Consider the following 27373-nt stretch of genomic DNA (forward strand, 5'->3'; position numbering starts at 1 on the left):
CTTAGGTGAAGTGAACAAGCAAATTATATAATTGACAGATAAGAGTATATAATTGACAAATATATCTATACTAGTGGCCTGTGCATAAAATTTGTGCATAGGGGAGGGGGTGTCCCTCAGCCTGGCCTGCACCCTCTCCAATCTGGGACCCCTCAGGGTATGTTTGTCAGACATCCCTCTCACAATCCGGGTCCCCTGGCTCCTAACTGCTCACCTGCCTGTTTGCCTGATCACCCCTAAACACTCTGCCTGCTGGCCTGATCAACCCCAAATGCCCCCCCCCATTCCAGCCTGAGCACCCCTAACTGCCCACCCCTGCCAAACTGATTGCCCCCAACTACCCCCCTGATGGCTAGCTCCCCCAAAATGCCCCTGTCGCCGGCCTGCTCACCTCCAAATGCCCCCCACCAGCCTTCTTGCCCCCAATTGCCCCCCTACCAGCCTGATCACCCCCGTCTGCCCCACCACCCCACCCCCCGCCAGCCTGATCGCCCCTAACTGCCTCTGCCTTGGCCCTGCCACCATGGCTTTGTCCGGAAGGACTTCTGGAAGGTCTCTGGAAGGTCTCCTGGTCTAATTAGCATATTACTCTTTTATTAGTATAGATGCTAGGTACTGGGAATATGGAAGTGAACAAGAGTTTTTTGTGGGGAAAACAGGCAAACAGCAAATAAACCAATGAAAAAAATTATATGATAAACACTGAAGGAATTAAAACATGATAATGAGATAGAAGGGAAAACCTCTGCAAGAAAGCACTTAAATATCAGACTGAAAAATTCAGTAATCTCAAACAGCAACACCCAGTAGAAATACAATGGGAACCATATATATAATTTTAAATGTTCTAACAGCCACGGTTTTTTTTTATTATTATTATTTATTTATTTTTTTAATATATTTTATTGATTTTTCACAGAGAGGAAGAGAGAGGATAGAGAGCTAGAAACATCGATGAGAGAGAATCATCGATCAGCTGCCTCCTGCACACCCCCTACCGGGGATGCGCCCGCAAGGTACATGCCCTTGACCGGAATCAAACCCGGGACCTTTTAGTCCGCAGGCTGACGCCCTATCCACTGAGCCAAACCGGTCCTGGCTAACAGCCACGGTTTTTAAAAGTAAAAAGAAACCCATGCAATTAACTTTAATGTTGAATTTAACCCAATATATTCAAAATATTATTATTTTCTTTTCTTTTTTTATTTCAGAGAGGAAGAGAGATAGAAACATCAATGATGAGGGAGAATCATCAATCAGCTGCCTCCTACATGACCCCTACTGGGGATGGAGCCCACAACCTGGGCATGCGCCATGACTGGGATACCAGCCATGACTAACTGGTTAATAGGTGATTGCTCAACTGAGCCACACTGGCTGGGCCACATCTTAATTCTGATATTAATTTATATATTTTTTTCTTTAAAAATAAGAATCTCCTTTCTTCCAATAGGAAGTTCTTTTTTTAAAAAAAAAATATTTTATTGATATTTTACAGAGAGGAGAGGAGAAGGATAGAGAGTTAGAAACATCGATAGTGAGAGAATCATCGATCAGCTGCCTCTTGCACACCCCCTACTGGGGATGTGCCCACAACCAAGGTACATGCCCTTGACCTGAATCGAACCTGGGACCTTTCAGTCAGCAGGTCGATCCTCTACCCACTGAGCCAAACCGGTTTCGGCTTTAATATTAATTTTTAACAAAGCCAAACGTAGTCCTTAAAAAAACAATAAAGTGTTTATCAAAAAAATTTTACACTGCTTCAGTTTTAAATTAAAATTAAGTGAAAAAATTTAAAGATCTTTATTGATTTTTATTTTTTTAAAGAGAGAGAGCAAAAGAGAGAAACATTCATGTGAAATTGGCTGCCTCGCCATCTTCTGGAGCCCAAACCCAGGCATGTGACCCAACCAGGAATAGAAGGGGCAACCTTTCAGTGCACAGGACAATGCCCAACCCACTGAACCACACCAGCCAGGGCTAAATTGAATCAAATTTGAAGATTCAGTTCTTCAGTTGCACTAGACACAGGAAAGGGAGTATCCAGTTCAAAAACCCTGTAGTAGGAACACTTTTTCTTCGTTTGGCGCACAGGCCAGTGGGGCAGTGTGGTAAAGGTGTTGAGGGGAGGGGTGGGCTCACACAGGGCCTCAGGGCCTTGGGGGCTTTAAACCAGAGTGGGATGCCATCACAGGTCTTCGGAGAGGTTTCTTCGGAGCACTGGAGGATGGGCTAGAAGGGGCCCAGGGCAGCACAGAGCACAGCCTGGCCCAGGGTAGCAGAGGCGAAGAAGAGAGTAGAGTCAGGATTTATTGAGAAGGCAGTACTGAGAGGGGTTGCAGATACAAAAGGGAGAAGGGGTAGTTAAAAACTGGAGTTGAGTGGGGTCCCTTAGGGAGCGAAGAGGGCCAGGCCAGGCCCTGTCAGTTTTGCTGAGGATGGAGGCGGAGGGACCTGATCAGGGACAGCCAGGGCCCCCGGGAGTGAGACAAGCAGGTGGTGGGCAGTGGGTGGGGATGTGGGTCCGTGGCCTCCACAGCCCAAAGATTCCTCTGCAGAGGTGAGGTCGGGTGGGGCGGGAGTGGGCTGTTGGGTCAGCCCCGGCATTTCCCAACAGAGAAAGGCTTCGATTAAGAAGGTGACGCGGATCCGGCCCCCGCCGCCCGATCCCTGCGTGGCCACCCGCAACAGCTGCAAACAGCCGGCGCCCCCCTGCTGTGACCCGTGCGCCGCCTGCATGTGCCGCTTCTTCCGCAGCACCTGCTCCTGCCGCGTGCTCAACCCCAACTGCTGAGCCGCCTCCCGGCCGTCAGCGGGGCGTTTCCCAGGTAGGAACACCCCCTGGACCCTGGGGCCCCTCAGGGCTGGTGATCACTAGTAAGATGTGGCTTCTTAGGACTCGGCGCGGGCGTGGCTACTGAGGTTGGGGCGTAGCTTTTAGCAGGAGGGACTTCAAGGGCACGTGGGTTGGGCTGGTCTAAAATCCAAATAGTTTATGTAGGCCGATTGAAAGTGTATGGCTGTTTCTTTAAAGGACCAGAAAGATCATTTTCCCTTCGAGGAGATCCACTTTACATGGAAAGTACGGCAGGCTGCACACACACTATTTCCGTGGTCTGGAGGGGTGGGGGGGTGTATGGGAGGTGGGGGTTGGGGGAGGGGGCGCGGGAATGGGGACCGATTATTCCAGCCCTAAGGCTATACTTCTCTTAAGCGTTTCTCCAGATCAGCTGGAGACAATGCTGCCCCCTACCTTTAAACCAGAGAACACCCGAAGGTGCCTCCACATCTAGGGAATGCAGACCACCAGACAGAAAGGAAACATTAAGGAACTACCATTCAGTCTTTCACCCTTCTAAGGAGCTCCCTCGACCCCACCCCCGAAAAAAACAAGAAAGGTCCAACTCCATACACAGTCTCACTGGTTTGTCGGTCCTGGGGGGGTCTGCATATAAACCTGGAATGGCTGGTTGTGACTGGGCGATGCCATGGGCCCCTACAGCCAGAAGGCTATGCCTTAGGAGACTTCCAAACAAAGTGCCCCTTATGGCCACCCTCCCTTTTTTCCAGGGGTTTCCAGAGGTGTGGGGGACCGGGAGGAGTTTCTTCCACTGCCAAGCTAAATAAATACTGACCACGGGTCCCCCCACATTTTTAACCCTGACAGCTGTTAGTTGGGGCTCCAAGTAAAAAGCAGGGGTTCAGCACTCTTTCCGCATTCACATCACAGTAAGCAGACAGCAAGCTTGGTGATTTGAAAATAAAAGGGGACCACTAAAATGGGAATCCAGAGGCCAGAAAGGGAAGCGCTAACACTCCATGGCAACTACAGGAAGAACTGCCAATCACAGGCCCCAACAGGAAAAGATGTTCATTGCATCTCCTACAAGAAACCAACCACCCTACAACTCGGCCAATGAGAAACCATCATCTCCCTGAGGTCACTTTTCTCCAATGGACCTTTGTTCAAAAACTCTCATTCCTTTTTCTCCGTAAAGTACGGTTCCTTTCCTTCATTTGTTGGACTTGCCTCTATGGCTTTTGTTAAGGTTTGCATGTCCTGATTTGCAACTCTTTGCTGTTCCCAAATAAACTCATTTTTGCTGGTAAAATAACTGACTTATTTTTTAATTGACTTTGGAGACAGAAGGGAGAGAAACATTGGTTCGTTGTACCACCCATTTGATGTGCCCTGAGCAGGGATTGAACCCGCAACCTTGGCATATTGCGAGATAACCAACTGAGATACCCGGCCAGGTAAAATAACTTTTACTTTTAAGGTCAACAGTGAGTAGGCAGCAACCTTTGTCCTGGATTATTGGGGCCTGTCACCTAAAATGTCCCAAGCTGGTGCCTGAAATTTCATTCTTACAGATTATCTGAGTCTGTGAGAAGCCAAGTGCAGCAATGTCTTTGGAAGGACCCTGGGAAGAGGAACACCTGTGATACTGCTTTGGGGAGGAAGAGGATTGAGGTGGGAAGGAGGTCTTTGATCCCAGCCAGAGCCAGGGATCACAAAGGAACTCCCAGCACCTTGCTGCACAAGGGCTGCAAGAGCTGAGATGCCACTTGTCAGTGCACCCCAGCAGCTGGAGCTCTTCCTCAAGGAATCACTACAAGCAAGAACCAGGACGTTGCAAACTGGCATAAGATGATTTTATGTGAGTGGAACATCGATCATCTGCCTCCTGCACTCTCTGACCAGAGATTAAGCCCACAACCTGGGCATGTGCCCTGGCCAGAAATCAAACCAGCAACCTCAGCAACCTCTCAGTACATGGGATGATGTCCAACCGAGCCACACTGCCAGGGCCATACGGAGATTTTTAAAAGGCCTCTGCACAAGAATGATTCTAGAAGCGGAGGCAGAAAAAAATGTGAAGCAGTTGCCTCTGCCCTGATAGCTGATACCAGGACATGCATCTCTGCCATGATACAAGGACACATGTATCTCTGTCCTTGGAGGTGAGGACAGTGGAGCTCAAGGGCCAGCACAACTAAAGCCACCTCCCCTGGCCCAAGTGTCCATTCACCATCTTCCATCTTTCAAATTCCTTAAAACTCTCTCCTTTCCAAGGATCTTGTCCCAACTGAAGACCCAGGTTGTGCCTGCAGTGACATAGCCAGTATGCAATAGGAGGCAAACTTCAGAACGTGGACCAGATAGAGCGGGAACCACCTGGATAGAGTACAAGAAAAAGATGGGTGCTTCCAGGCTAAGCTAGTAATAATCCTGCACACTGGACAAATATGTGCTTCTCTGGGCTTCCTTTTACTTGTGTGTAAAATGGGAAGCACCTGCCATTATTCCTGATGTTCTTGTTATAAATCTGAGATAGTGATGCTTCTTATGCCTTAATAAGAAATATGAGGGGAGGAGGAACTGCCAGTTGCTTTTTTTGTTTACTATCATTTAGGCAGCAAGACCACCTAAAGTTGGTGGTCTTGCTGCCTAAATGGTCAAGAACCTTTTGTACCTTGTACCACAGCTGCTACTGATAAATGCCATTAATAAGAATATTAGGAACATATTGCAGCCACAGCTCCTATTTTCCAGACATTGGTCACCAACCAGGCACCATTTGGCTCCCAGGGGTGAGGCCCCAGATGCAAAGCCAACGAACCAGTCCATTAGTGATGATAAAATAAACAAATAAATAATCACTTAGCTGCTGGGTCCAGACAACTGCATGGAAGACTAACCCATTTATTCATTCAGCAAACGTGTACTGATCACCTACAATGTGCCAGGTGCTGTGAATATTGTGAATGAGTCCAATATGAATCCTCTCCTTACAGAACTTACGGTCCAATGGACCATGACCAGAGGCCCTGGTAGAGGCTAAACAGTTGTTAGGAATAGTCCCCCTTCCTGAGAAAACAAAAACACAGCCATGTACCGGACCCTTGGCCAATTCCTTCTTTCCCCAAGAAGCTGTGATGGCAGAGCCCAGACATCAGGGTAAGAGGCTTAGGAGACACATCATCTTTCATTGTGAGCGCCTGGTCAATGTTACCCATGTGACAGATTAGCAGACCTGAGATCAGAGTTAAGGCTGAGACCAGACTGGCAGGACATCTCCAAAAAAAAAAGGGGGGGGGGGGGGGGAGCCTGGGTAATAAACCAGAATCCCTAGGGGACCAGAGATGGGGGGGGGGGGGGGAGGAGGGGAGACTACATGGGATCTCACAGATGGGAACATCTGGATAGGTAGTTCCTGTGTCTGGGAGGAGACAGACTTGAGGGAACGGAGTGTGCTTACACACGAGCCAGGCCTGTTGGAGGAGGCAGCATGGCTGTGGTGCAAAATAAGGCATTTAACCTCTCTGGCTCAGATGAACAGTGGGCTTCTCCTCTTTTCTCCTGAGAAGTCATTGTCCCAAAGATTACCATGGTAGAGTGGCTGAGGTGGGCACTAGGCAGCACTGGGTGGCAGTCTTGCCTTCAGGGGACCTGGGTTGTTCCAGAGTTACTGCTCCAAGTGTTGGAGGGTCTGAAACCAGGCTCCCTTCCTCCTAAACCAGGGCCTGTAGGTGTGGAAAGAGCTTGAATTTGGGGCTAAGAGCCAACTCTCGCGGTGTCTTTCAGAACCTGTTTCTTGATTTGTAAACCAGGAATTCAAGTCCCTACAAGGTTATCATGAAGAATAAATAAGTGCTTACTTAGCACAAAATTAAATGTACAACAAATAGCAGTGGGCATGGTAGTGACTCTTGAATCTGTTTTGACCACTGATGTCATGATCAGCTAAGTGGGTCCCATGTCATTTGTCACTAACAACTACCATTTAACTATCAAAGTTTGTAAGCGATTTACAGCAACCTTATTAGGTATGCATATAACTTACTATATAATCTAGGGTCAGCCACTTGGCCTCTCTGAACCTGTCCTCATTACTAGCATAGAAGTAGTATCACCTCCTAGCTAGAGGCTAAGAATACAAAAATGAACAAGACACAAGTATGGAATGTCCAACCAAGAAAGGCCATTTCAGAAATCTGTGCAGCTAACGTTCTCATCTTCACTTTTAAGGTGTCTCCTTCCTGTCCCTCAGGCTACCTTTCTAGTCCTCTATCTCATAATTCCCCCTCAACTACAGCCAAAAACTCTCTCCTCCTACTCTCTCTTTTTTCTTGTGTAAGCTAGTCTGTTGCTGCCTGGAATGCCCTTGCTTTCAGTTCCTTCTGTTAAGTCTTCATTTCTATCAAAATTGATTTCAAGTATCACCTCGTCCCTGCCATCTTTCTCCTACTGCTGCCAGGCACTAAACTCTATAAAGCTGGGCAGATAATGTACCAGATGGCAGAGCTGTTTGTGTGTCTGCCTTCTACCTCTAGCTTGCGATCTGAGCAGCTGGGTCAGGTCTCAGGCATCGCCATCGGGCTTCCGTCCAGTAGATGACCCTGAGAGCAGTTTCCAGTTATCATTCCCAGGTAGGTTCTTATTTTGCTTTAATTGTCTAGAGCAGTGTTTCCCAAACTTTTGACATATGTGTGCCCCTTCTATAATTTTCGTAACGCTGAGTACCCCTCGTACTCATGAGAACGTAGAATTAGGCGCAGCTAAGCTCGGTGCAGTGCATATCCCCACCAAACTCCGGTGCAACGCGTACCCCCACCAAACTCTTCCCGTACTCTTGGGGGTACGCGTACCACACTTTGGGAAACACTGGTCTAGACCAGAACAGGGGTTCAGCCAATGACCACTTAGGCAAATAGGAAGGTGGCTAACTTTCCACCCACCTTTCTATGATTTCATTCATGATAAGGCCTCTTACAAACTGTGAATTTAAGAAAGACATTTAATTTAACCTGAGTCTCTATTCTCATCTATAAAGTTAGGATATATAATATACTAAGCTTGTTGTGAGAATAAAGAAAATCAACTACAAAGCTCCTAGCAGCCTGTAGGTGCTCAATAAACAGTTCTCCAAGGAGCCCTGGATCAGCCCAAAGTGGAAATGGGGCGAAAAAGAAAATATGAATTGGGACACAAAAACTAGGTAGAGGAAATAAATACAAACAGGAATTACAATAAAGTTAAATTCACCTACTAAACGAATCTTAGATTGGGTTAAAACCAGATACGCCTAAAGAGATATAGTTCTCTTCACTTGGCCCATCCTTCCAATCCCAAAGGTTTGCCTGCAGCCTTTATAACTCCACGCTGCAGACGACCCCGTGTCTTCCCCCCCCCATCGCCATTTATCCTCTCTATACCCTCTTCTACCTCCACCCCTTCCCCTCAATCCCATGTCTTCATCAGCACAATTATTACCCCTTGCTCATGGCATACATTGTTGGCAGTGGCTTATCTATGTAATAAAGGCTCAAAATTATTTTAGGCACCAAAATTTTATTTATCTACCTTCTTGCTCTAACATTATATAAACATAAACAAAATTTATCTTTTTGACCCAGGGTTGTGATAGGAACCATTACAAAGTGGTGGCAGATCTATGCCTGCTTTTAAGATCCTCTGGCCCCTCTCAACCTCTGGCTGTCACCTCTCTTGTCCTTTCTCGGCTATCCCATAACAGTGTATTTTATAACCCCTGTAAAACAGGGAATGAAAGTACCAACCTCATTGTTCTGAGGTATAAGAGAATGTCCAGCACTAAGCCAGGCTCTCAGGAGCATTTGAACTCCCAACAATTCCTCCCCACCCATTGATATAGCTCCTTCTCATTTGTCATGGGCTGAGGAAGCAGTGAACCCGTCAATCAAGAATATGGGCACAACATCCATAGGGCAGGTGAGGGCTTAGATAGTAAAGTGCACAGGTGTTATGCCATCACTTCCAACTTCCAGCCTAAGGAAGGACTGACTGAGCAGCTCTGAAACCCCTGAGCCATGGTTCCCTGTGGGATCTCCCATGTGCCTCCTCTGTGACCGGGGCCTGAGGAGGGGCTTCTCAATTCCCTCTCCCACACAAGGAACAGTATGAGGGATATAGCGGAGGCCAAAGACTGAGTGACCAGCTCCAGGGAATCGATGGGGGACATTAACAGATCATTCTCAAAATTGGTGCCATTTGCTCTTGAGGAGAAGAGGGGACCTGGGCAAGGACAGCAGCTAGAAGGCAAAAGGGCAAGTCTGGTTCTCAGTAACGGTAGTGATCAGCCTTGAAGGGGCCATCACGGGGCATGCCCAGGTACTGGGCCTGCTTCTCCGTCAGCTTGGTCAGTTTCACATTCAGCTTTCGCAGGTGGGCTTCAGCTACTGCTTCATCCAACTGGGGAGAAACACAGGAAGACGTGGAGTCAGTACCATGCTTTGGAACCTCTTACCTGCATCCAGTTGCCAATGGAGGCAAGAACTGTTGTGTTGGGGTACCTTATGGCCTGCCAGGCGTTACACATATTACCTCATCCTATCTTCAGACAGACTCAGTGGGTGTGTTGTTTTTGATTGCCCAGCTCCCCTTCCTCAAGAGGGAACCATGCCACATCCTCCCTTCCAAGTAACCTGGTGGGACCATCAATTATATCTCCTTTCCCACCTTCCACCAACCCAAGTAGCTAACCAAGACGCCTCTCTGGAATCTGTCTAAGGACCAAACATTTCCATAGCAGGGAGAGACAGGATCTCTCCAATTTCAATGGGATTTCTAAACAGGGAGGGTAGCAGTCTCAGCTTGCTAGTGGTGAGTCTATTGACAAGTGAAGTGAATGTAAAAAAAAAGTCAACACAGAGCTCTAATAATACTGAGCCCCCGGGTCCACTGTCTGAATCTTGACTCCTCCTTTATACAGGGTCGGACAAAAGTAGGTTTATAGTTGTGAGTACCACGAAAGAGAGTTAATTCTTATATTATCAGTTATTATTGTATTATTTTTCATTTGGAAAACTGTAAACCTACTTTTGCACCACTTTTTGTTCAGCCAGCAGTTTCTTTTTAGATTAAATTGGTTGTGGCTGTTTTAAAGTATGTCCTTAAATTCTTTGTCTAGAAATTCATAATACTCCCTTCGGGAGGTGGCGCCTAATTGTTCACCCTTGAGTGACTCACTTGTAATAGAAAAAAGCAGAAGTGATGGTATATGACTTGGAGACTAGGTTCTAAAAGACACTGCAGCTACTTCCTTTGCTCTCCTGGACCACCCTCTGGGGCAAGGCCAGCTGCCATCTCCTGAGGACACTTAAGTGGCCCTATGGAGATTCCAATGTGACTAGGAACTGAGACCTCCTGCCAACAGTGAAGTGGATCTTCCAGCCCATCTAGCCTTCAGATAGCACTGCAACCTCACGAAGGACCTCAAATCAAACACCCCACTAAGGTGCTCTCCAATTCCTGAACCACAAAAAAACTAAAATAATAAGTGTTTACTGCTTTAAACCATAAGTTTTGGGGTTAAATTGTTACATAGCAATATATAATACACCAGTTTGAAAAGGGTTTCTACCACTTGCCACCAAAGGATCCTGACTAATAAAAAATTGCCATCCTCCTTTCACAAATGTAGAAATCAAGGCTCAGAACGGTGAAATGACTTGCCCAAGGTCACAAGGCTAGTTATTTATAGAGCTAGGATTTGAACCCAAGTCTATCTGGCTCTAAAACCCCAAAACTTGTCTCAAACATCTCAACTTATGGCCTCCAAGGCATCTTTGAAGAGATGGAACAGAAACTAAGGAAAACAGAGGCTGGGGTTAGATAAGGCCAATTTTTAAATTTGACCAATGCTGAAACGCATAAAGAAGTCTGAAAAGGGCACTTAGAGAAAGGTGAACTCTCAGTGTGCGGTGTCACTTTCTCAGCTTCCTGCTCTGGGTAAGGCCTGTCTATCCCTAATGCCCCAAGTCCCACCACATGATGACACAACAGTCCTGGACTACAGCCCAGCCCCTACAACTTTTACATGTCCAAGTGGTTTCATAACCATTGTCTCACTTGAGCCTCACAAATTCCCTTAAGGAGGGCAGTATTTACTCTTTTATTTATCAGAAGAAGAAACTGGGGAGAGGCAGGCAGGGCATGAGTAGAGCCCAGCTCCAAATCCATGTTAATTCTGGAAGCAGAATGAAGGTCTCACTCTGAGTGCACACTGACTACTTCCTTCTCTTGGCCTGACCTAACCCTGAATACACTTCTTCCTTCTCCTTCAACCCACACCCAGAAGGCAGTGTCATATGATTAACTTGGACAGACAGTAGAGCTGGATTCTACTCCTGGCCCAATACTTGACAACTGTGGGAACAAATCATTTCCTGAACCTTTGAGTCCTCCTTTGTAGGATGTATCTCTCATGGCTATCGCAAAGATCAATGCTAGAGTTCTTGGTGCAAGTAGATACCTTAATAAATGGTGGCTGCTCTCTCTGTCTTTGTCCATACATCACATGTGAGGCATGAAGCCAAGGACGACCTCCATCCATATCTTGGCTGTGATGAAGGAGGTAAGGATAAGGCCATGTGCTGGGATAGGAGATGAGATCTTTAACTTTTTACTTCTAACCCTGCCCTCATTTTAAGGCCTGTCCAATTTCTCACCATCAATCTTATTTATTCCAACTGGGATCAGATGGAGGTCAAATCACTTTTTAAACCCCATAACAAGGCTGGGGATCTGGCAGGCTGCATAGATCAGGAGAGCCCTAAAGGCCCTTAAGGGTAAAAACATCTGATCCAAGGGAAGTATCAGAAAGACGAGGCGGAAAGGAGGTGGCTGGCTCTGAGGCAGGTGCTCTGGGGGCAGGTGCCCAGGCCTGTAGAGGACCCCCGGGCTTCTTCCTACTTCACCTGACAGAACCAGCCTTTCAAGGGGTGGAGAAATGGTATGGAGACTTCATCAGAGCTTCCTCGGTATCAAATGCTAGACGAGCAAGAGTTAACTCTTAGGAAAACTGAGGCCCAGAGAGGCTAAGTGGCAAAGCCAAGTTCAACCATGACACTGGGGGGGGAGAGGGGGGGAAGGCTGGAACTAAAACAGCAATTCTGATCCTTGGGGGTATGTACATTGCATAGGGTGTTAGGATAAGCATTAGGTTTGATATGAAAAGACCTCCTTGTCCTGATTACCCTGATCACACTCCCATAGCATGTCAGATGCTACATATACTCAGAGTGTTAGTGGTATCATTGCATTCCAAAGCCACAATCCTTCAGTCTGCAGGCTGCATTTTTGGCTTACAGACATGTCCAAGTTGACCCACCTGATTATTTTTAAAAACTGTTAACAAGTTGCCTATATTTAAAAATTGAATATTTCATACAAAGATCTTAACATCTGGCTTCTCTTAAAATGTCAGGAGCCCTGGTCCAATGGCCCGGGTTCCAGGTTAATGACAGCTGACCCTTCACTGGGGCATGAGCTCTTCTGTTAGTCTCCACCCAGCCCAATCCACTCATTTACCTGCCCAATCCCTGTGGGCGTATGGGTTTGTGACCCCTGGTATAAGGAAATCCTCACAATCCTTAACGGAGGTAGTATTACGTTCGTTTTACAGAGAAGGAAATAGAAGCACAAAGAAGTTGGGCAACTTGCCCCAGTTATACAGCTGCTAAGTGGTAAGGCTTAGACTCAAATCTGGGTGGGTCTCACCATAAAGCCCACGCTCTCCTCATCACCCAGTAGAGAATGGGAGTCATTCTCTACTTTGGGCCTGAGTTTCCTCCTCGGCTAAATGAAGAAAATGCTTTCTGCCCTGTGGACCTCTCAGGTGAACTCTGGCAAGTCCTGTGTGGGGAGCCCAGGGTTGGATGTATGACCCTGGGCCTGGGTTGGAGGTGGGTACCCACCTTCTTGGGCAGGAAATGGACCCCAACAGGGTACTTGTCTGGATGGGTCCACAGTTCAATCTGCGCCAGCACCTGGTTGGTGAAGGAGTTGCTCATCACGAAGCTGGGGTGACCCATTGCACAGCCCAGGTTGACCAGCCGGCCCTCGGCCAGCACGATGACTCGGCGCCCGTTCTTCAGCCGGTAGCGGTCCACCTGCAAGTGGGCAGAGTAGCAGTGAAGGCTGGTGACGCTCCTGATGTCCACCCTTGCCTCATCCTACCCTCTTGCCCAGCAGGCCTGCCTGCCTCCAACAGCACCTGTGAGGGCTTAGGCTACCCTAGAACAACCATGGCACACTCAATTAATAGTAATAGACAATATTTATCAAGCAGCTCTGATCTACACACCTTACAGATCTGCTGTGAGAATTTAGTGAACTAACACATGTAAAGCACTTGACACATGGCTTGGCACATACTAAGTACTCAGTAAGTATTAGGTAATGTTGTTATTATTACTCTTATTGGCATGTACCCTGAACTAAGAGCATACACATAACTATGTAACTGTATGTATATATACACATGCGACTAATAACCACCCTATGATTTAAGTACTACTATTATCCCCATTTCACAGATAAAGAAACTAAAGTTCAAAGGGTTCAACTGCCCAGAGCCACACACTAATAAGTAGCTGCAATTTGAGGGTGGACAGTCTGAGGACAGATCCCATGTTCTTAATCACCATACTCGGTAAAAGCTGAATGGAGTGGTGGTAAACCTTGGCTGCACATCAGAATCATCGTGGGACCTTTGGAAAATGGGTGCCATGCCGAACTCCAAGATGCTGACTTAAGGAGCTCTGAAACCAGGCCCCCTTCCTCCCATCCTGTGGCCCAGGTTGCCAGAGCTTCCTCATCAGCCCTCCTCTGGCCAGTCCATGAGCTTGCCCCCTCAGCCCTCCATCTGAGACCCTGTTAGAAGGGCTGGGGCTCCGCACCTGGGGCTTGATGTTCACTTTCTCCACAGCGTTATCATTCAGCCACTTGACATCAATCTCCACGTCAAAGTGTCCAATGTTACATACGATGGCGTCATCCTTCATCTGCTCAAAGTGCCTAAGGGAAGTCCAAATCCATGGGAGACCATCAGGAAGGAAGAGCAGCCCCAACCCAGCCCCTTCTCTCGCTCCCCAGGATCCCTACCTGCCAAGGATGATGTCGATACAGCCTGTGGTGGTGACAAATATGTTGCCCTCCTGACAAGCCTCGTCCATGGTAGTCACCTCATAGCCTGTGCAGACAGTGGCCACGGGTCATCCAGGGGGGCCTTGCCTCTCCTCTGGCCCCAGTGACTGACAGCCAACCCTCGCCCTATCGTACCCTCCATGGCAGCCTGCAGTGCATTGATGGGGTCAATCTCGGTGATGATGACTCGGGCCCCAAAACCCTTCAGGGCCTGGGCACAACCCTTGCCCACGTCGCCATATCCCGCTACCACCGCCACCTTGCCCGCAATCATCACGTCTGTGGCCCGCTTGATGCCATCTATGAGGGACTCCCGGCAGCCATAGAGGTTGTCAAATTTGCTCTGAAAGGAGAGGGGGTATGGGGGCAATGGGAGCAAGCAAGGCCCTACGGCTCAGACCCACTCTCAGCATCTTGGCCTGATGGACCTTGGGCTGATCATCCATGACTTTTCTCCACCAGCTAATGCCCTCATATGCTTCTCACCCTGCTTTCTGCCCTGTGGACTACCCTGCAATCAGCCCTAAGACCTTGCTAGCCTTTCTCTCCTGGTCCAGAAGGCTTCTCCAGGATCAATTACTAAAAGAGATTGCCCAAAGAATCTGCTTCACTTTAAAGCTCCTGATGCCCAGCTCTCACTGTATAGTTCCTCACCTCTTTAATGCACTCATTACCCTCAGTCTGCAGTCTCCTCCCTCCCCTCAAATGAGGCCTTCAAGTCCCTAGCTGCAGCCTTCCTCAGGGGCCTATTCCCGAGCTGCACTGGGAGCCAACAGCTGGAACTGTCACTGCCCCAAGGCTCACCTTTGTGACGGAGTCATTGACGTTGATGGCAGGAACCTTCAGGATCCCGTTGGCCATCATCTTGTACAGGTTGTGGACCCCGGTTGTGGTCTCCTCGGAGAGGCCTCGGATACCTGAACAAGAAAGGAAGGGGTAAGCCTCAGGCCAGGAAGGGGCTACCTAAGGGATTGGCTGAGGGGGGGAGAGTGTTTGAGGGTGGCTCTGGAATGAAGCCTCAAGGGCCTATTACATGAACTCACTCAAATTCTTCATCTTTGTCCCCCCCACTACCGCAGCCACTCCTCTCTCTGGGTTCACACCTCTGTGACTGATATCACAGTCTACCCAATCATCCAGGCCAGCAAGAGGGAGGAGTCACCACCATTACCAGGCCACTCCATTCCACTGCCACTGTCCTTGTCCCTGCCACCATATTCACCTGGCCTCCCAGCCACAACCCATCCTCCACACAGCAGGCGTTTTGAACATGTACATTTTCAGAGAAATCTTTTCAAAACCCTCCAATTATTTCCATTTGCTCTCAGGATCAAGCTAAATCCTTTTCTCTTAACCTATTCACACTCATAAATCTGGCCTTGACTAGAGCTTTGGCCGCTCCTATAATACCCCCTCTCCCAGTGATGGAAGCTAAGCTACCAACCAGGCTGGCTTCTTCTGTTTTCCTCCCTCACCCCTTTCCTCTCTACCCTGCTTTAAAAAATCTGACTCATTCGCAGACCTGGCTTATGCTTGCTCTTAGGTCATCTCAGCCAGACCGCCTCCTCCCCCCAGCCACCTTGGCAGAAGTCAGGTCAGGCCCCGGCACGCCTGCAGGAACCTGCCATCCTCCCATCTCCCACAGAATCTGCTGCTTGAGGTGCTGGGAATCCTTCCAGCCTGCTGCTTTCATATGGGCAAGCAGGCTCCATCCTAACCTGGTTAGGGTTAGGGCTAGGGTTAGGCCTAACCCTAACCCTAGCCATCCAGGTTGCCAGCAAGCACCAAGCCCACCCACCCATCCACCCTACTCACCCGACAAGAGCTGTGGATACTTGGTGTGGATGAGGTTGGTGAGATCGCCGCCGTCGTCCAGAATCATGTTGAGAGGCCCATCCTTGAAGTACAGAGTTTGCTCAATGCACCACAGGTACTCCTCATCTGTTTCACCCTTCCAGGCATATACTGGAGGTGAATGGCACATCAGTGTCTGCTTCCCCACTGGAACCTGCTTTAGCAAACTTCCTGGGCAGAGCAACAACTATCTCCTTCCTATTCCCATGCCCAGCACTCCCAGCCCCTTTGAAAACTCAGCGGTAATAAGAACACAACTTGGAGCCACAGAGACTTGAGTTCAAATCCTGGCTCTGCACTTGCCAGCTGTGTGACTTTGGGTAAATCATTTCACTTCTCTGAGCCTCAGTTTCCTCATCTGTAAATGGATTAAGTGAGCAGGAGGCCAGATACAGGTAAGTGGAATGAATTATTTACTCTCCTACTCCCTTCTGTCTAGGCCCCAAGGATAGGGGCATCAACACATAATGACCCCCAGTGCTGGGACGAGGTGCTGCAGAGGCAGGGAACCATGTTCATGTGGACCCACAAGGCAAGATCCAAGAATTGTTCTGCTCTAAAAAGACTTGAGGGCCCAGCAGACTCTGTGGTGGGTGGTCCCAGGCAAAGTCTGGCCAAAAAATTACTAACAGCAGTTACGTATAGTGCTTTTTCTGTGCCAGACATTAGCTCTAGTCCAGGCTCCTCCCATCCGATGAAATGACTGGGACACATATGTGGGGCTCCCAGGAACCACCTCTGAGGAAAGACCACTGGCCAAGCAGGGAAGGCTGTTTCTCTGTCTATCTGAGGCAGACAACGGTCTTGAAGACAAAGAATTTCCCAGAAAAGGCCACGAAGCCCAACCACGGCTGAGGAATGGGAGACATGCCTATCCCGCCCTGGTCAGTCACTGGAGGCTCCTCCTGACCCTCCCCCCGCACCTGAGGCTCACGAATGTCCTACTTAATCACCACCAGAGCTAACCACTCCCCTCCACAGGCCGAGGCTGAGCATGCCATTTCTCCAGCAGCTTATGAAAGCTCTTCCTCTGATGTTTGGTCTTCTACAGACCCTAGGCACTGAATCTCTAGAGCTCTTTTTCTGACCAGTATTCCTCCCGATTCTTTTTGGAAACAGACCCACATCCATCCCTTTTTTTTAAAAAAAAAAAAAAAAAAAAAAAAGGTTTTTAATGATTTTTAGAGAGAGGGGAAAGAAAAAGGAAAGAGACATCGATCAGCTGCCTCCTACACATCACCCACTGGGGATCAAGCCCACAACCCAGGCATGCGCCCTGACGGAATCAAACCTTCTTGGTGCATGGGTTGATGCTCAAACACTGAGCTATACTGGCCAGGTCCTTCATCCTCTCTTTTCCTTTTCCTCCAGATCCTTTTTTTAAGGAACTTCCCCTCCTCCATACCAAGTAGTTCCCAAACACAAGATCCTGTCCTTGATCACAAGACAAGCTGGGACACTAAGTATCTCCCATAGACTTTTAGATGGCAACAGAATAAAAGAGCTTTCTTATGGGTCACTAGGCTAGGATTGTGTGGCCATGACTCCTCTCCACAGCCGCGGGGAAGTCTGTCACTGTAGGAGCCAGGAAGAAACATGGAGAAGCAAGAGCCCCTTCATGCATTCCCACATCCCACAGCAGCAAGCAGGACTCACCCGGAATGCCGGCCTTGGCAATGGCAGCTGCGGCGTGGTCCTGGGTGGAGAAGATGTTGCAGCTGGACCACTGCACCTAGAAGAGCCAGTACAGCAACACCGGGGTCACTGGGCAGGGACAGGAAAAAGCCCTGGAGCTAAAAGTGAGAAGCTCACTGTATGATCTAGTCCCAGCCAGCTCTGTGACCATAGAGTGGTGGACCTGGCAAGACCTAACTTTTATTCTAAAACAGCACTCTGGTGCTATGTGGAAGAGAAAGGGCTCCACAAGAAAGCAAGGAGAGGAGTGAAGAAGCTGCTAAGAGGTCAAGCAAGAGATGGAACAGTAGCAGCGGAGGTGATAATAGGTATCTTTTGAAGGCTGAGCTGAACTGATTTGCTGTAGAATTAGTTGTTGGAGTGAGAGACAAAGTAGAGTCAGGGATGACACCAGGTTCTGGAACGAAGAAAACCTGGAGGGCTGAATTTCCATCTGCTTATGTGAGGAAGACTGTAGAAGGGTTGTGGGAAGGACACACAAGAATCATGAGTTTGTTTGCATATGTTGAGGTTGTTATATGTCTATTAGATCTCCAAGTGGAGATGGCACATCAGCTGCTGAGTTGAGGGTGGAGGTGGAGGAAAATCTAGATTGGTACATTTACCCGAGAGTCATCACCATGTGGATAGTATTTAAAGCTATAAATCAGAGTGTGAATGTTTAAAAGAAATACAAGGACTGAGTCTAATGTAGTCTGTTTGTTTGGGCTGCTCTCCTGCCCTCTTTTAGAGAAGCACTATCTTCTTCCAAGACTCCTAAAGATGTTAGAAGAGCTGTCCATTAGGTATATATGACCCAGGCTGAACCAATCAGAGCACATCATCCTTCTGGCAGCCATGATTGGCCTAGGGCAGGCACATGACTAGGAGGGCCAATGAGAGCCAGTCCTTCCATGTCTCAGCTGGACACTGGGGCTGAATTTTTCTACTCCTTAGGCAGGAGGATGTGAGTTGCGGGAAATTGAATGCTATCTTCCCAGCCAGAAAAAAATGTGCACACCGGTCACCACAAAAATGACGGCACTGTGACAAGGCTGCTGCCCCAGCTGGGCCTGAGGGGGCAAACCACACTGGTTTTCCCACTTCACACAATAGCTGCAGAGCTTACCTCAGCACCCAGGGCAACAAGGGTCTCAATGAGGACGGCTGTCTCAACGGTCATGTGCAGGCAGCCGGCGATGCGGGCACCCTTCAGCGGCTTGGAAGCCGAGTACATCTCCCGCATGCGCATCAGGCCCGGCATCTCATTCTCCGCAATGTCCAGGGCCTTGCGTCCCCAGGCGGCCAGGCTGATGTCAGCTGCAAAGGCAGAATGAATGGGAGTCCCATGAGTGGCTCATCCCACCAACCAGGAAGCACGGCACTGGTCACTCATCCACGTGTGGACTTGAAACTTTAGGCTGAGCAATCTGGTCACTGACACTCACTCACTCAACAAGAATTTATGGAGCTGAGGCAGTCAAAAGAGAAAAGCATGGTCCCTACCTAACTTCAACTTATCTTTTTTTTATATATATATATATATTTTTATTGACTTTTTACAGAGAGGAAGGGAGAGGGATAGAGAGCTAGAAACATCGATGAGAGAGAAACATCGACCAGCTGCCTCTTGCACACCCCCTACCGGGGATGTGCCCGCAACCAAGGTACATGCCCTTGACCGGAATCAAACCTGGGACCTTTCAGTTTGCAGACCGACGCTCTATCTACTGAGCCAAACCGGTTTCGGCACTTCAACTTATAATCTCATGGGAGAGTACATTTAATCAAAGAATTGCACAAGTATGTATAAGTAACACAGGTAAGTGCCCCCTTGAAAAACAGCTGTCAGCCTATATAGATGTATATATACTTCCCACTACCTTTTCTGCTGCCACCTACCAACTTCCTCTTTCCCTAAAGATTTTAGCTCCTGGTTGACTGTCTATCTTCCAAGTAATAGTCTTGCTAACGTCATATTCATAAATGATTCTATTAACACCTTGGATTTGGCAGCTCTTTGATTTTCCTTAAGATATGAAAAGGCTTCTCCCCCACGCCGGATGTTTCCACCCGGAGAGAATTCATTGTGTGACACTTCTGGCTCTTTGCCCAGGGGAGGTGGACTGGCTTGTCTGATTAGTAAACTTCGGAGGAATAAATTGGGCATTTGCAGTTCAGCTCTCCCTTTTTTATTTTCTTTTTTTAAATACTTAAACAAAAAGATTTTTATTGATATTTAGAGAGAGAGAAAGTGAGGGGGAGAGAAACAGATGTGAGAGAGAACATTGGTTGCTGCCTCCTGCACGCCCCTATCAGGAATATGCACTGACTGGGAATCAAACTGGCAACCTTCCGGTGCACGGGAAGATGCCCAGGGAACTAAGCCATACTAAACTGGCGCAGCTCTCCCTTTTGCAAGCAAACAGTAGCCACCCTGCTTGCAGGAAGCATGTTCTGTACCGAGACCTACCAGGCTCACCTTGCCTGTAATGGATATGTAACTGAATTTGGGGGTTCAGTTAACAAGTACACATGAACCTCCTTGTTCTTCAATGCTAATCTACATCCTCTGGCTTCAATGTTAGTAATGAAAGTTATATTTTGGCTTCTATCTGTCACCCCAAATGTCTCAAATTTGTCCAAATTCTCAGGCAGGAAAAAACAATACTATTATGAGCTCTCTCACCATCTCAATGTTTTTCTAATAATCTCACCCTCCCTACCCACGCCACACTAGCCCATTCCGAAGGTCAGTCCCTTCCCTTGTAAGTTATCTGTCGTGCTTATAAACCTCTCTTGGAAAACAGATTCAATAGATCTAGGATGGGGCCTGGGACTGCTGGTGATTATTATATTTAGGGCAGCTTAGATCCTGTCAATTACCCAAGGGGATAATAACAAATAATAAACTGACTACGTCAGACTGCTTCCTGCTGTACAATTCAAAGATGAAATATTCCTTCTACTGGGCCTCAACACACACACCCTCCCCCTATCATTACCCCTACTCACCCTGGCCCCTTGGCAGCCCATGACCAATGACACTCCCCCTGGAAATACTGATTTCAAGCAAATGACTGTGACTATGTCCCATCTTTCCAGTCTTCTCCCTCTACGGCCCCAACTCTAGTAAGGCTGCAGCCAGTCAGGTCTGAGCCTCTAATGCATTAATCCTACCAGTTTCCACTGCCCTTCATAGTTTGCCTTCACGTTCTCAATTTCTTCTTCCCACATTTTAAGATTCTGCTGTCCTTTCTACCCTCTGTCCTCTGATAACTCATGGCAAAACTCCACCATCGTTAAACCCAATCCTCCACTCCACCTAAACCACTGAGTCCAGCGGGAGAAAAACCCCAACCACACTAAAAGGTCTCATTTACTAAGACACAAATTCAAGAAACAGGCCAGCAATCCTATGACATTTTCTTAGTAAATTTACTCTCAACTAATGACTTCACTTCACGATTCACTGAAAATTCAGAACTAGGCCACTTTTCCTCCACGGAATCCACTAATCCTCCTCAAGTGTAGCTACAGACGAGGCATTCATTTGTTACACAATACATGAGTTGTCTCTCCTCTGTGGGGCCTGATCCCCTGTCCTCTGGCATCCTTGAGACTTCAATTCCATGGATACTGCCCTTCTCAAGGTGTCTCGAGACGAGCCTGATTCTCACATCTAATAGTCAATTATCTATGTTCATGCTTCTCCTGCAGCACTGATCCCACTAATTACTCCTTCCTTCTGAAACCCTTTCTTTGTCTGGCTTCTATAACAGTCCTGTGTTTTCCTTACTACTTTTCTGGCTTCTATTCCTGTAAGTGACTAATGTTTGGAAGCCCTCAGGGTTCCATCTTCTCCCTTTTCCTTTAAATACGGTCTCTGCAGCAGTGACTCCCACACATTTATCTCCAGCCCAACTTCTCCCAGTTACGAGACTCCTACAATCCAATTGCCTGCTGAATAGCTGCACTTAGATGCACAACTGGATCTATTATGTGTCAAGTTTGAACCCTCGTGTCTCCTTACCTTTCCAATTTTCCCATTTTAGGAAACAGCCACTCCTAACAAAAATTTTCTTGGTTCTTTTCCACTTTCACTCTCTTCCAACCTATCAGCATATTGTTGGCTCAAAATCACAAATATATAAGCAATCCAACCATATCTTACTACCTTGGATCATTGAAGAAGCCCCTGCACTGGTCTACTATTCTCCCCACAGAAGCTACAAGATACTTTATAAAATTTAAGTTATAGTACCTCCACTCTTCTGCTAAAGTAAAAAACAAACCTCCAATGGCTTCCCCTTATCTTCTCTATATGAAAGCCTAATATGCTAAGTGTCGATCTTTGGACCATTTGCTATGACGCGCACTAACCATCAAGGGGCAGACACTCTGACTGGTAGGTTAGCTTGCTGCTGGGATCTGGCCAATCAGGACTGGGCAAGACAGGCCAGACATCGCTGAAGCCCTCCCACAATCCCTTCCCTACCTCTAAAATAGTTCTTGTAATTAATTTCCTTTCAGTGTGCATGAATCCGTGCACTGGGCCTCTACTTCGTTAATAAAATACTAGCTTCTCACGTGGCCTGAGGGCCCTACCCACTTGATTGCCCACCCTTGTTCTTCCCCTCCCTAGCTTCTCAACCACATATATTGGTCTTCAGACAATCTGAACTCATTCCCTCCTCAGGGCTTTAACCCAAGGAGCTCTCCTAGCCTGCATGTTCCTCCTCAAGCATCTGATACAGACCCGGAAAACAGTAGGTGCTCAACAAAAGCCTGGAAACAGGAAAGAACTTGGTATATTTCTGTCTGAAATCAATAAAAATGTTTTTTACAAAGGAAAGACCCCCTTTGCCGAAACCAGTTTGGCTCAGTGGATAGAGCGTTGGTCTGCGGACTGAAAGGTCCCAGGTTCGATTCAAGGGCATATACATTGGTTGCGGGCACATCCCCAGTAGGGGGTGTGCAAGAGGCAGCTGATCGATGTTTCTCTCTCACCAATGTTTCTAACTCTCTATCCCTCTCTCTTCCTCTCTGTAAAAAATCAATAAAAATATATTAAAAAAGAAAAGAACAGAAAAGAAAAGACCCCTTTGATGGCTGCATGTATATGTGGAGCAAGAGACCCAGGGAAACCTGTGAGGAGAGTGACCAGAACTGGGGTGGTGGCAGTGCAGATAAAGAAGTGGGAGGAACTCCTTACTTACAAAATGGAGACAATACATTAAATGTATGCATGTCTGCCCAACCTCATCCTTGAGACACCTCTGTATGTCCAGTGCCCAGCAGGGCCTGGCACAGAGAAGAGTTCAGCAAATGTTTACCAACCATATCTGTTGTTAGGACTGAATGAGAGAAAGTCCATGAAAGGAGCTGGCACAAGACGGGTGGCAAAAAAGAAACAAATCTAAACCCAGTACAACTCCCAGCATCTACCAACAAGAAAAGGACCCAGAAAGGGGTTTGCCCAGGTTCCACAGCCAGTCAGTGGCAGAGGAGGGACTGGTGGCCAGAAAGAGCTAGCGCCAGAGGCCTTCTCAAGGCTCCTGAGGCCCAGCAGTAATGAACAATGGGTTCTGTCCTAGCCTGCTAAGCTCCACCCACTCTATCACCTGGCCCTTAGCTAAAAATACCACCACTGTCCTCATGGCAGCTGTGCCAGCCCCAGAGTTTTCCCTCAGCTCCAAAGGCACAGGAAGGTCTGGCGCTCCAGACTCTGAGGCTTTTGGTCCTACGGGAACTGAGAACTTGAAGTTGCAGGGACACCTCTTGGCCAGGACAAGCCAAGAGGAACAGCAAGACCCTCTCAGAGCCTCACTTTCTCCATCTGTGAAGTGGGAACAATCATCCCAACCCTGCTGAGTCCCGAGGATGAAAGATGTCGTGTGGACAAAGGCTAGCACAAAATGCCCTCCTCGACGGGGGCTTCCTCCCTCCATCACAGCCAAGCTCCTTCACTTCCAAATGTCGCCTTATCTCTTCCCACAAAACCCAGCACCCTCAACCTTGACCCACTGATCTCTCCATAGCATGACAAGCCTCTACCCAACTCTGCCACTATCATTACCTTGACTTAACCTTTCTGGGCTTCAGTTTCATCACCCATAAAATGGGGACATCTACTCCGGCCATTACTTCATAATCTATTACTGATAAGCTACTACAACTGACCCTTGAACAACACAAGGGTTAGGGGCAATGACCCCACTCACTCAAAAATCTATGCAAGCCCAACCTGTGTGGCTCAATGGTTAAGCATCAGCCCATGAACCAAGAGGTCACCAGTCCAATTCCAGGTCAGGCACATGCCAGGGTGCAGGCTTGATCCCAGTAAGGGGATGTACAGGAGGCAGCTGATAGATGTTTCTCTCTCATCGTTGATGTTTCTATCTCTCTATCCCTCTTCCTTCCCTTCTCTAAAAATCAATTAAAAGCTATCTTTGTTATAGGCTCAATCCCTAGTAGAGAGTGGGCAGGAGGCAGTTGATCATTATTGATGTTTCTCTCTCTCTCCCTCTCCCAAATCAATAAAAATATATATTTTTTAATTTGCCTTCAAAAAAAAAAAAAAAAAAAATCTGTGCAAGGAGCTCTTGTATTTCTCTGAATAATGTGAAGACTTGTGATTTCAGAGTGATTGACCTGCTCAGTAACGCACAAGTTCCAAATAAAGATTTTGTGTTAAAGTAAACAAACAAAAAAAAAACAATTAATTTGTTTTTTTAATCTGGCCCTGTCTGGTGTGACTCAATAGGTTGGACATCATCCTGGGCACCAAAAGGTCATAGGTTGATTCTCAGGGCACAAGCCCAAGTTACAGGTTTGATCCCTGGTCAGCCTGCATGTGGGAGGCAGGCAAGCAATTTCTTTCTCTGCCTTCCCTCTCCCTAAAATCATAACATATAAATAAATAAAATATATAATTTTTAACTCTTTTTTAAAAAATATATTTTATTGATTTTTTACAGAGAGGAAGGGAGAGAGATAGAGAGCTAGAAACGTCGATGAGAGAGAAACATTGACCAGCTGCCTCTTGCACACCCCCCACTGGGGATGCGCCCGCAACCAAGGTACATGCCCTTGACCGGAATCAAACCTGGGACCTTTTAGTCCGAAGGCCGACGCTCTACCACTGAGCCAAACCGGTTTCGGCAAATATATAATTTTTTAAAAAAATATATTTTATTGATTTTGTACAGAGAGGAAGGGAGAAAGCAAGCTAGAAACATCGATGAGAGAGAGTCATCGATCAGCTGCCTCTTGCACACCCCCTACTGGGGATATGCCCGCAACCAAGGTACATGCCCTTGACCGGAATCGAACCCGGGGCCCTTCAGTCTCCAAGCCGACACTCCATCCATTGAGCCAAACCGGTTTCGGCAGCAAATATATAATTTTTAATGCCTCTAAAACTTCAGTCATCCCTGGTATCCATAGGGGATTGGTTCCAGGACCCACCCATGAGGATACCAAAATCCATGGATGCTCCAGTCCCTTATGGAAAATGGCATAGAACTGCCAGAACTGCCCTCCCCAGACAGCTGTTGGTTAGAGCATCATCCTTATACACCAAGGCTTTGGGTTCCATCCCTGGTCAGGGCATGTACAGAAGCAACCAATGAGTGCACAAATCAGTGGAACAACAAATTAATGTTTCTCTCTCCCTAAAAACCAAACAAAAATTTTTAACCTTTCCCTCTCCCTTCCTCTCTGTAAAAAAAATCAATAAAATATATTAAAAATAAATAAAAATTAAATGGGATAGAATAATGCATATGGCCCTCCACATAAGCAGATTCAACCAACTACTGATGGAAAAGACCACAGATGTGAAATCTAGAGACATGAAGGGCAAACTTTATTGGAAAAAGCACATATAATGGAGTCATGTTGTTCAAAGGTCAACTGTTATTTCACAGAATTTCTGTGAGTCACTTTCTGTTGCAGCCTCAGCTGTTTTCTCTGTATACTATAATGGGATCCAACCCACCTCTTGATTATTCTGTAAACACATGCAAATCAGCAGATACACAGCAAAAGCTCCATAAACGTTGATGCCTCTCTCCAGGTTTAATGGTGTCCTGAAATTTACTTCAAAAACGGCTAGCCAGCATGTACTGTTTTTTTTCAAAGAACATGAGTTGTTCAAATGTTCTCTGACATACGGTGGTGAGGTGTGCTCAGAGGACTACAGTGCCTGGGTTCATATCCTGCTCCACTTGGTCTCCCAGCTGTCAGAAGGCAGGCTCCCTTTATTTCATGTGTCTTAGTACACTCATTGTAAAATGAGAAAGTGAAAACCGTGTGAATAAAATGAATTCATCTAGGATAAAGATAAAATCCCCTAGTAAACGCCCAACATATTTAAACTATCAGTATATCATCTTCAATTTATAGGGCAGCAAGAAGTATTGTTCTAACCACCCCAATTTTTCTCTGAGATTCTCTGCAGGACTGTCCCTGTTGGCCAGGCGGGTGACCCCAGGGGTTGAGTAACAAGCCCAAAGTCCCCTGTGAAGGTACAGTGCCGGCCTTGGCCTCGCTCTCAGGGCCTCGCCTCCCACGCCTATTGGGGGGCTCCAGTTCCCTCGCCTTCCCTGCAGGGAGCTCAGAGAAGGGCCGGCACTTGTCCGGGACCACCCAGCTGGCCAAAGAGCTGGCCCCGGCTCCGGCTCCGGCTCCGGCTCCGGCTCCGGCAGCGGGATCTGGACCTCCCTCCGGAGGTCCTGGCAGGTGCCAGCACCCCCAGGCCACGGCCAGGTGCGCACTTCCCGCCAGACCCAGCGGGCTCGGGGCGAAACGTGCCTCCTGTTGCAGGCTCCGCAGTCCACGCCGCAGCACCGGGCCTCGCGGGGAATGCCGGGACTCGTAGTCCGCGGCCACCCCCGGACAACCGGCCCGCCGTCGCGCGAGAACTCCAACCCCCAGGCGGCCTCGCGCGGCCAGGAACGCGCGGAGCCAGCGATTCAAGGGGGTCCTCAGCGCCTCGCGTCGGCACCCCGGCCTCGCCGGCACAGGCCCCCACGCCCCCCCAAACGGACAAGGAGCAGAAGCGGCCTACTTCATGTCCTGGAACTCACCGACTTTGTAGGGCAGTTTGTCCGTCATGCTAACGGCAACTCCGTGCGGAGTGATGGACACAGGCGAAAGGGGCCGGGTCACGTACAGGGAACCGGAACGGGGCGGGCAACCACGGGAAGGGATCAGTTCCCGGCGCCGGCGCCTTTAAATATCTCCCCCTTATTTGCATATTCATGTTCTCGCTAGGGCTGAGCCAAGGGGGCGGGGCCCCGTGCGCAGGGGCGGGACCAGGGTGCATTTGGGCCTCTCCTGAGCAGAGGACAGGTTTCAACCCCCGTGAGTCCGAATGGAGCTCAGGGAGAGGCCTGAGGGCAAATGAGAGATTGCTCATGGCTTCGTTAAGCCGGGGAATCGATGTCAAAGCCAAGTGGGACTGAAATTCCAACCAGTTCATTTCCCCGCGCCTCAGTTTCCTCATCTGTAAAATGTGCGGGATGGTATCTACCACACAGATTATAAGTAAAGTTGCACTAGGTCAGTAACTTAGAACCCCAGACCTTCCACCCTCTCCTAACCTGACCACTCGCCTTAGGTAAGTTTAGGTAAGTGTGTATGCATTTTTATACTTTTAACACATATGTAAAAATCATTAAATAACTTAGTAGAATTCTTTGTGTTTAAAACCTTTGATATAAGTGGTAGCGTACTGTACTGGCTGAATCCAGCAGATTCAGCCTGTCTCACCAATGGGCCCGTGGCTTCCAATTTGCTGACTCTCCTCCAACTGTTCCTTATCCGGCCTTAACAACTTCCTCCTTCACTGGCGCCTTTAAGTGT

The 27373-nt window shown here is 47.9% G+C and overlaps 2 protein-coding genes across 8 annotated transcripts in view; one reads left to right on the forward strand and one right to left on the reverse strand.

The window, feature by feature from the left end:
• The window catches only part of ASIP (agouti signaling protein), a 75616-nt gene extending 71498 nt beyond the window's left edge, over positions 1–4118 (forward strand). For 4 of the 7 annotated variants that reach the window (XM_084888601.1, XM_084888596.1, XM_084888600.1 and 1 more), the window contains 2 exons: positions 2621–2831; positions 3218–4118. In XM_084888601.1, the coding sequence (XP_084744727.1) occupies positions 2621–2797 (177 nt within the window). In that variant the 3' untranslated portion in view covers positions 2798–2831; positions 3218–4118. Of the gene's footprint in view, positions 1–2620; positions 2832–3037; positions 3134–3217 lie in introns of those variants that run through there. The other 3 variants (XR_014795403.1, XM_084888598.1, XM_084888599.1) reach the window with 3 other exon arrangements.
• A 4221-nt stretch (positions 4119–8339) lies between these two features.
• On the reverse strand, positions 8340–26739 carry AHCY (adenosylhomocysteinase). Its single transcript, XM_084888579.1, has 10 exons — positions 26596–26739; positions 18633–18823; positions 17486–17561; positions 15791–15940; positions 14780–14892; positions 14111–14318; positions 13934–14021; positions 13729–13846; positions 12745–12939; positions 8340–9238 (listed from the first exon to the last, which is right to left on the reverse strand). Exons 1-10 carry the CDS (start codon positions 26621–26623, stop codon positions 9107–9109), a joined length of 1299 nt encoding a protein of 432 aa, XP_084744705.1. The 5' UTR covers positions 26624–26739; the 3' UTR covers positions 8340–9106.
• Positions 26740–27373: the final 634 nt, after the last annotated feature.

The sequence above is a fragment of the Pipistrellus hanaki genome (genome assembly GCF_964339955.1).
Source record: "Pipistrellus hanaki genome assembly, chromosome: 6".
NCBI lineage: Eukaryota > Metazoa > Chordata > Mammalia > Chiroptera > Vespertilionidae > Pipistrellus > Pipistrellus hanaki.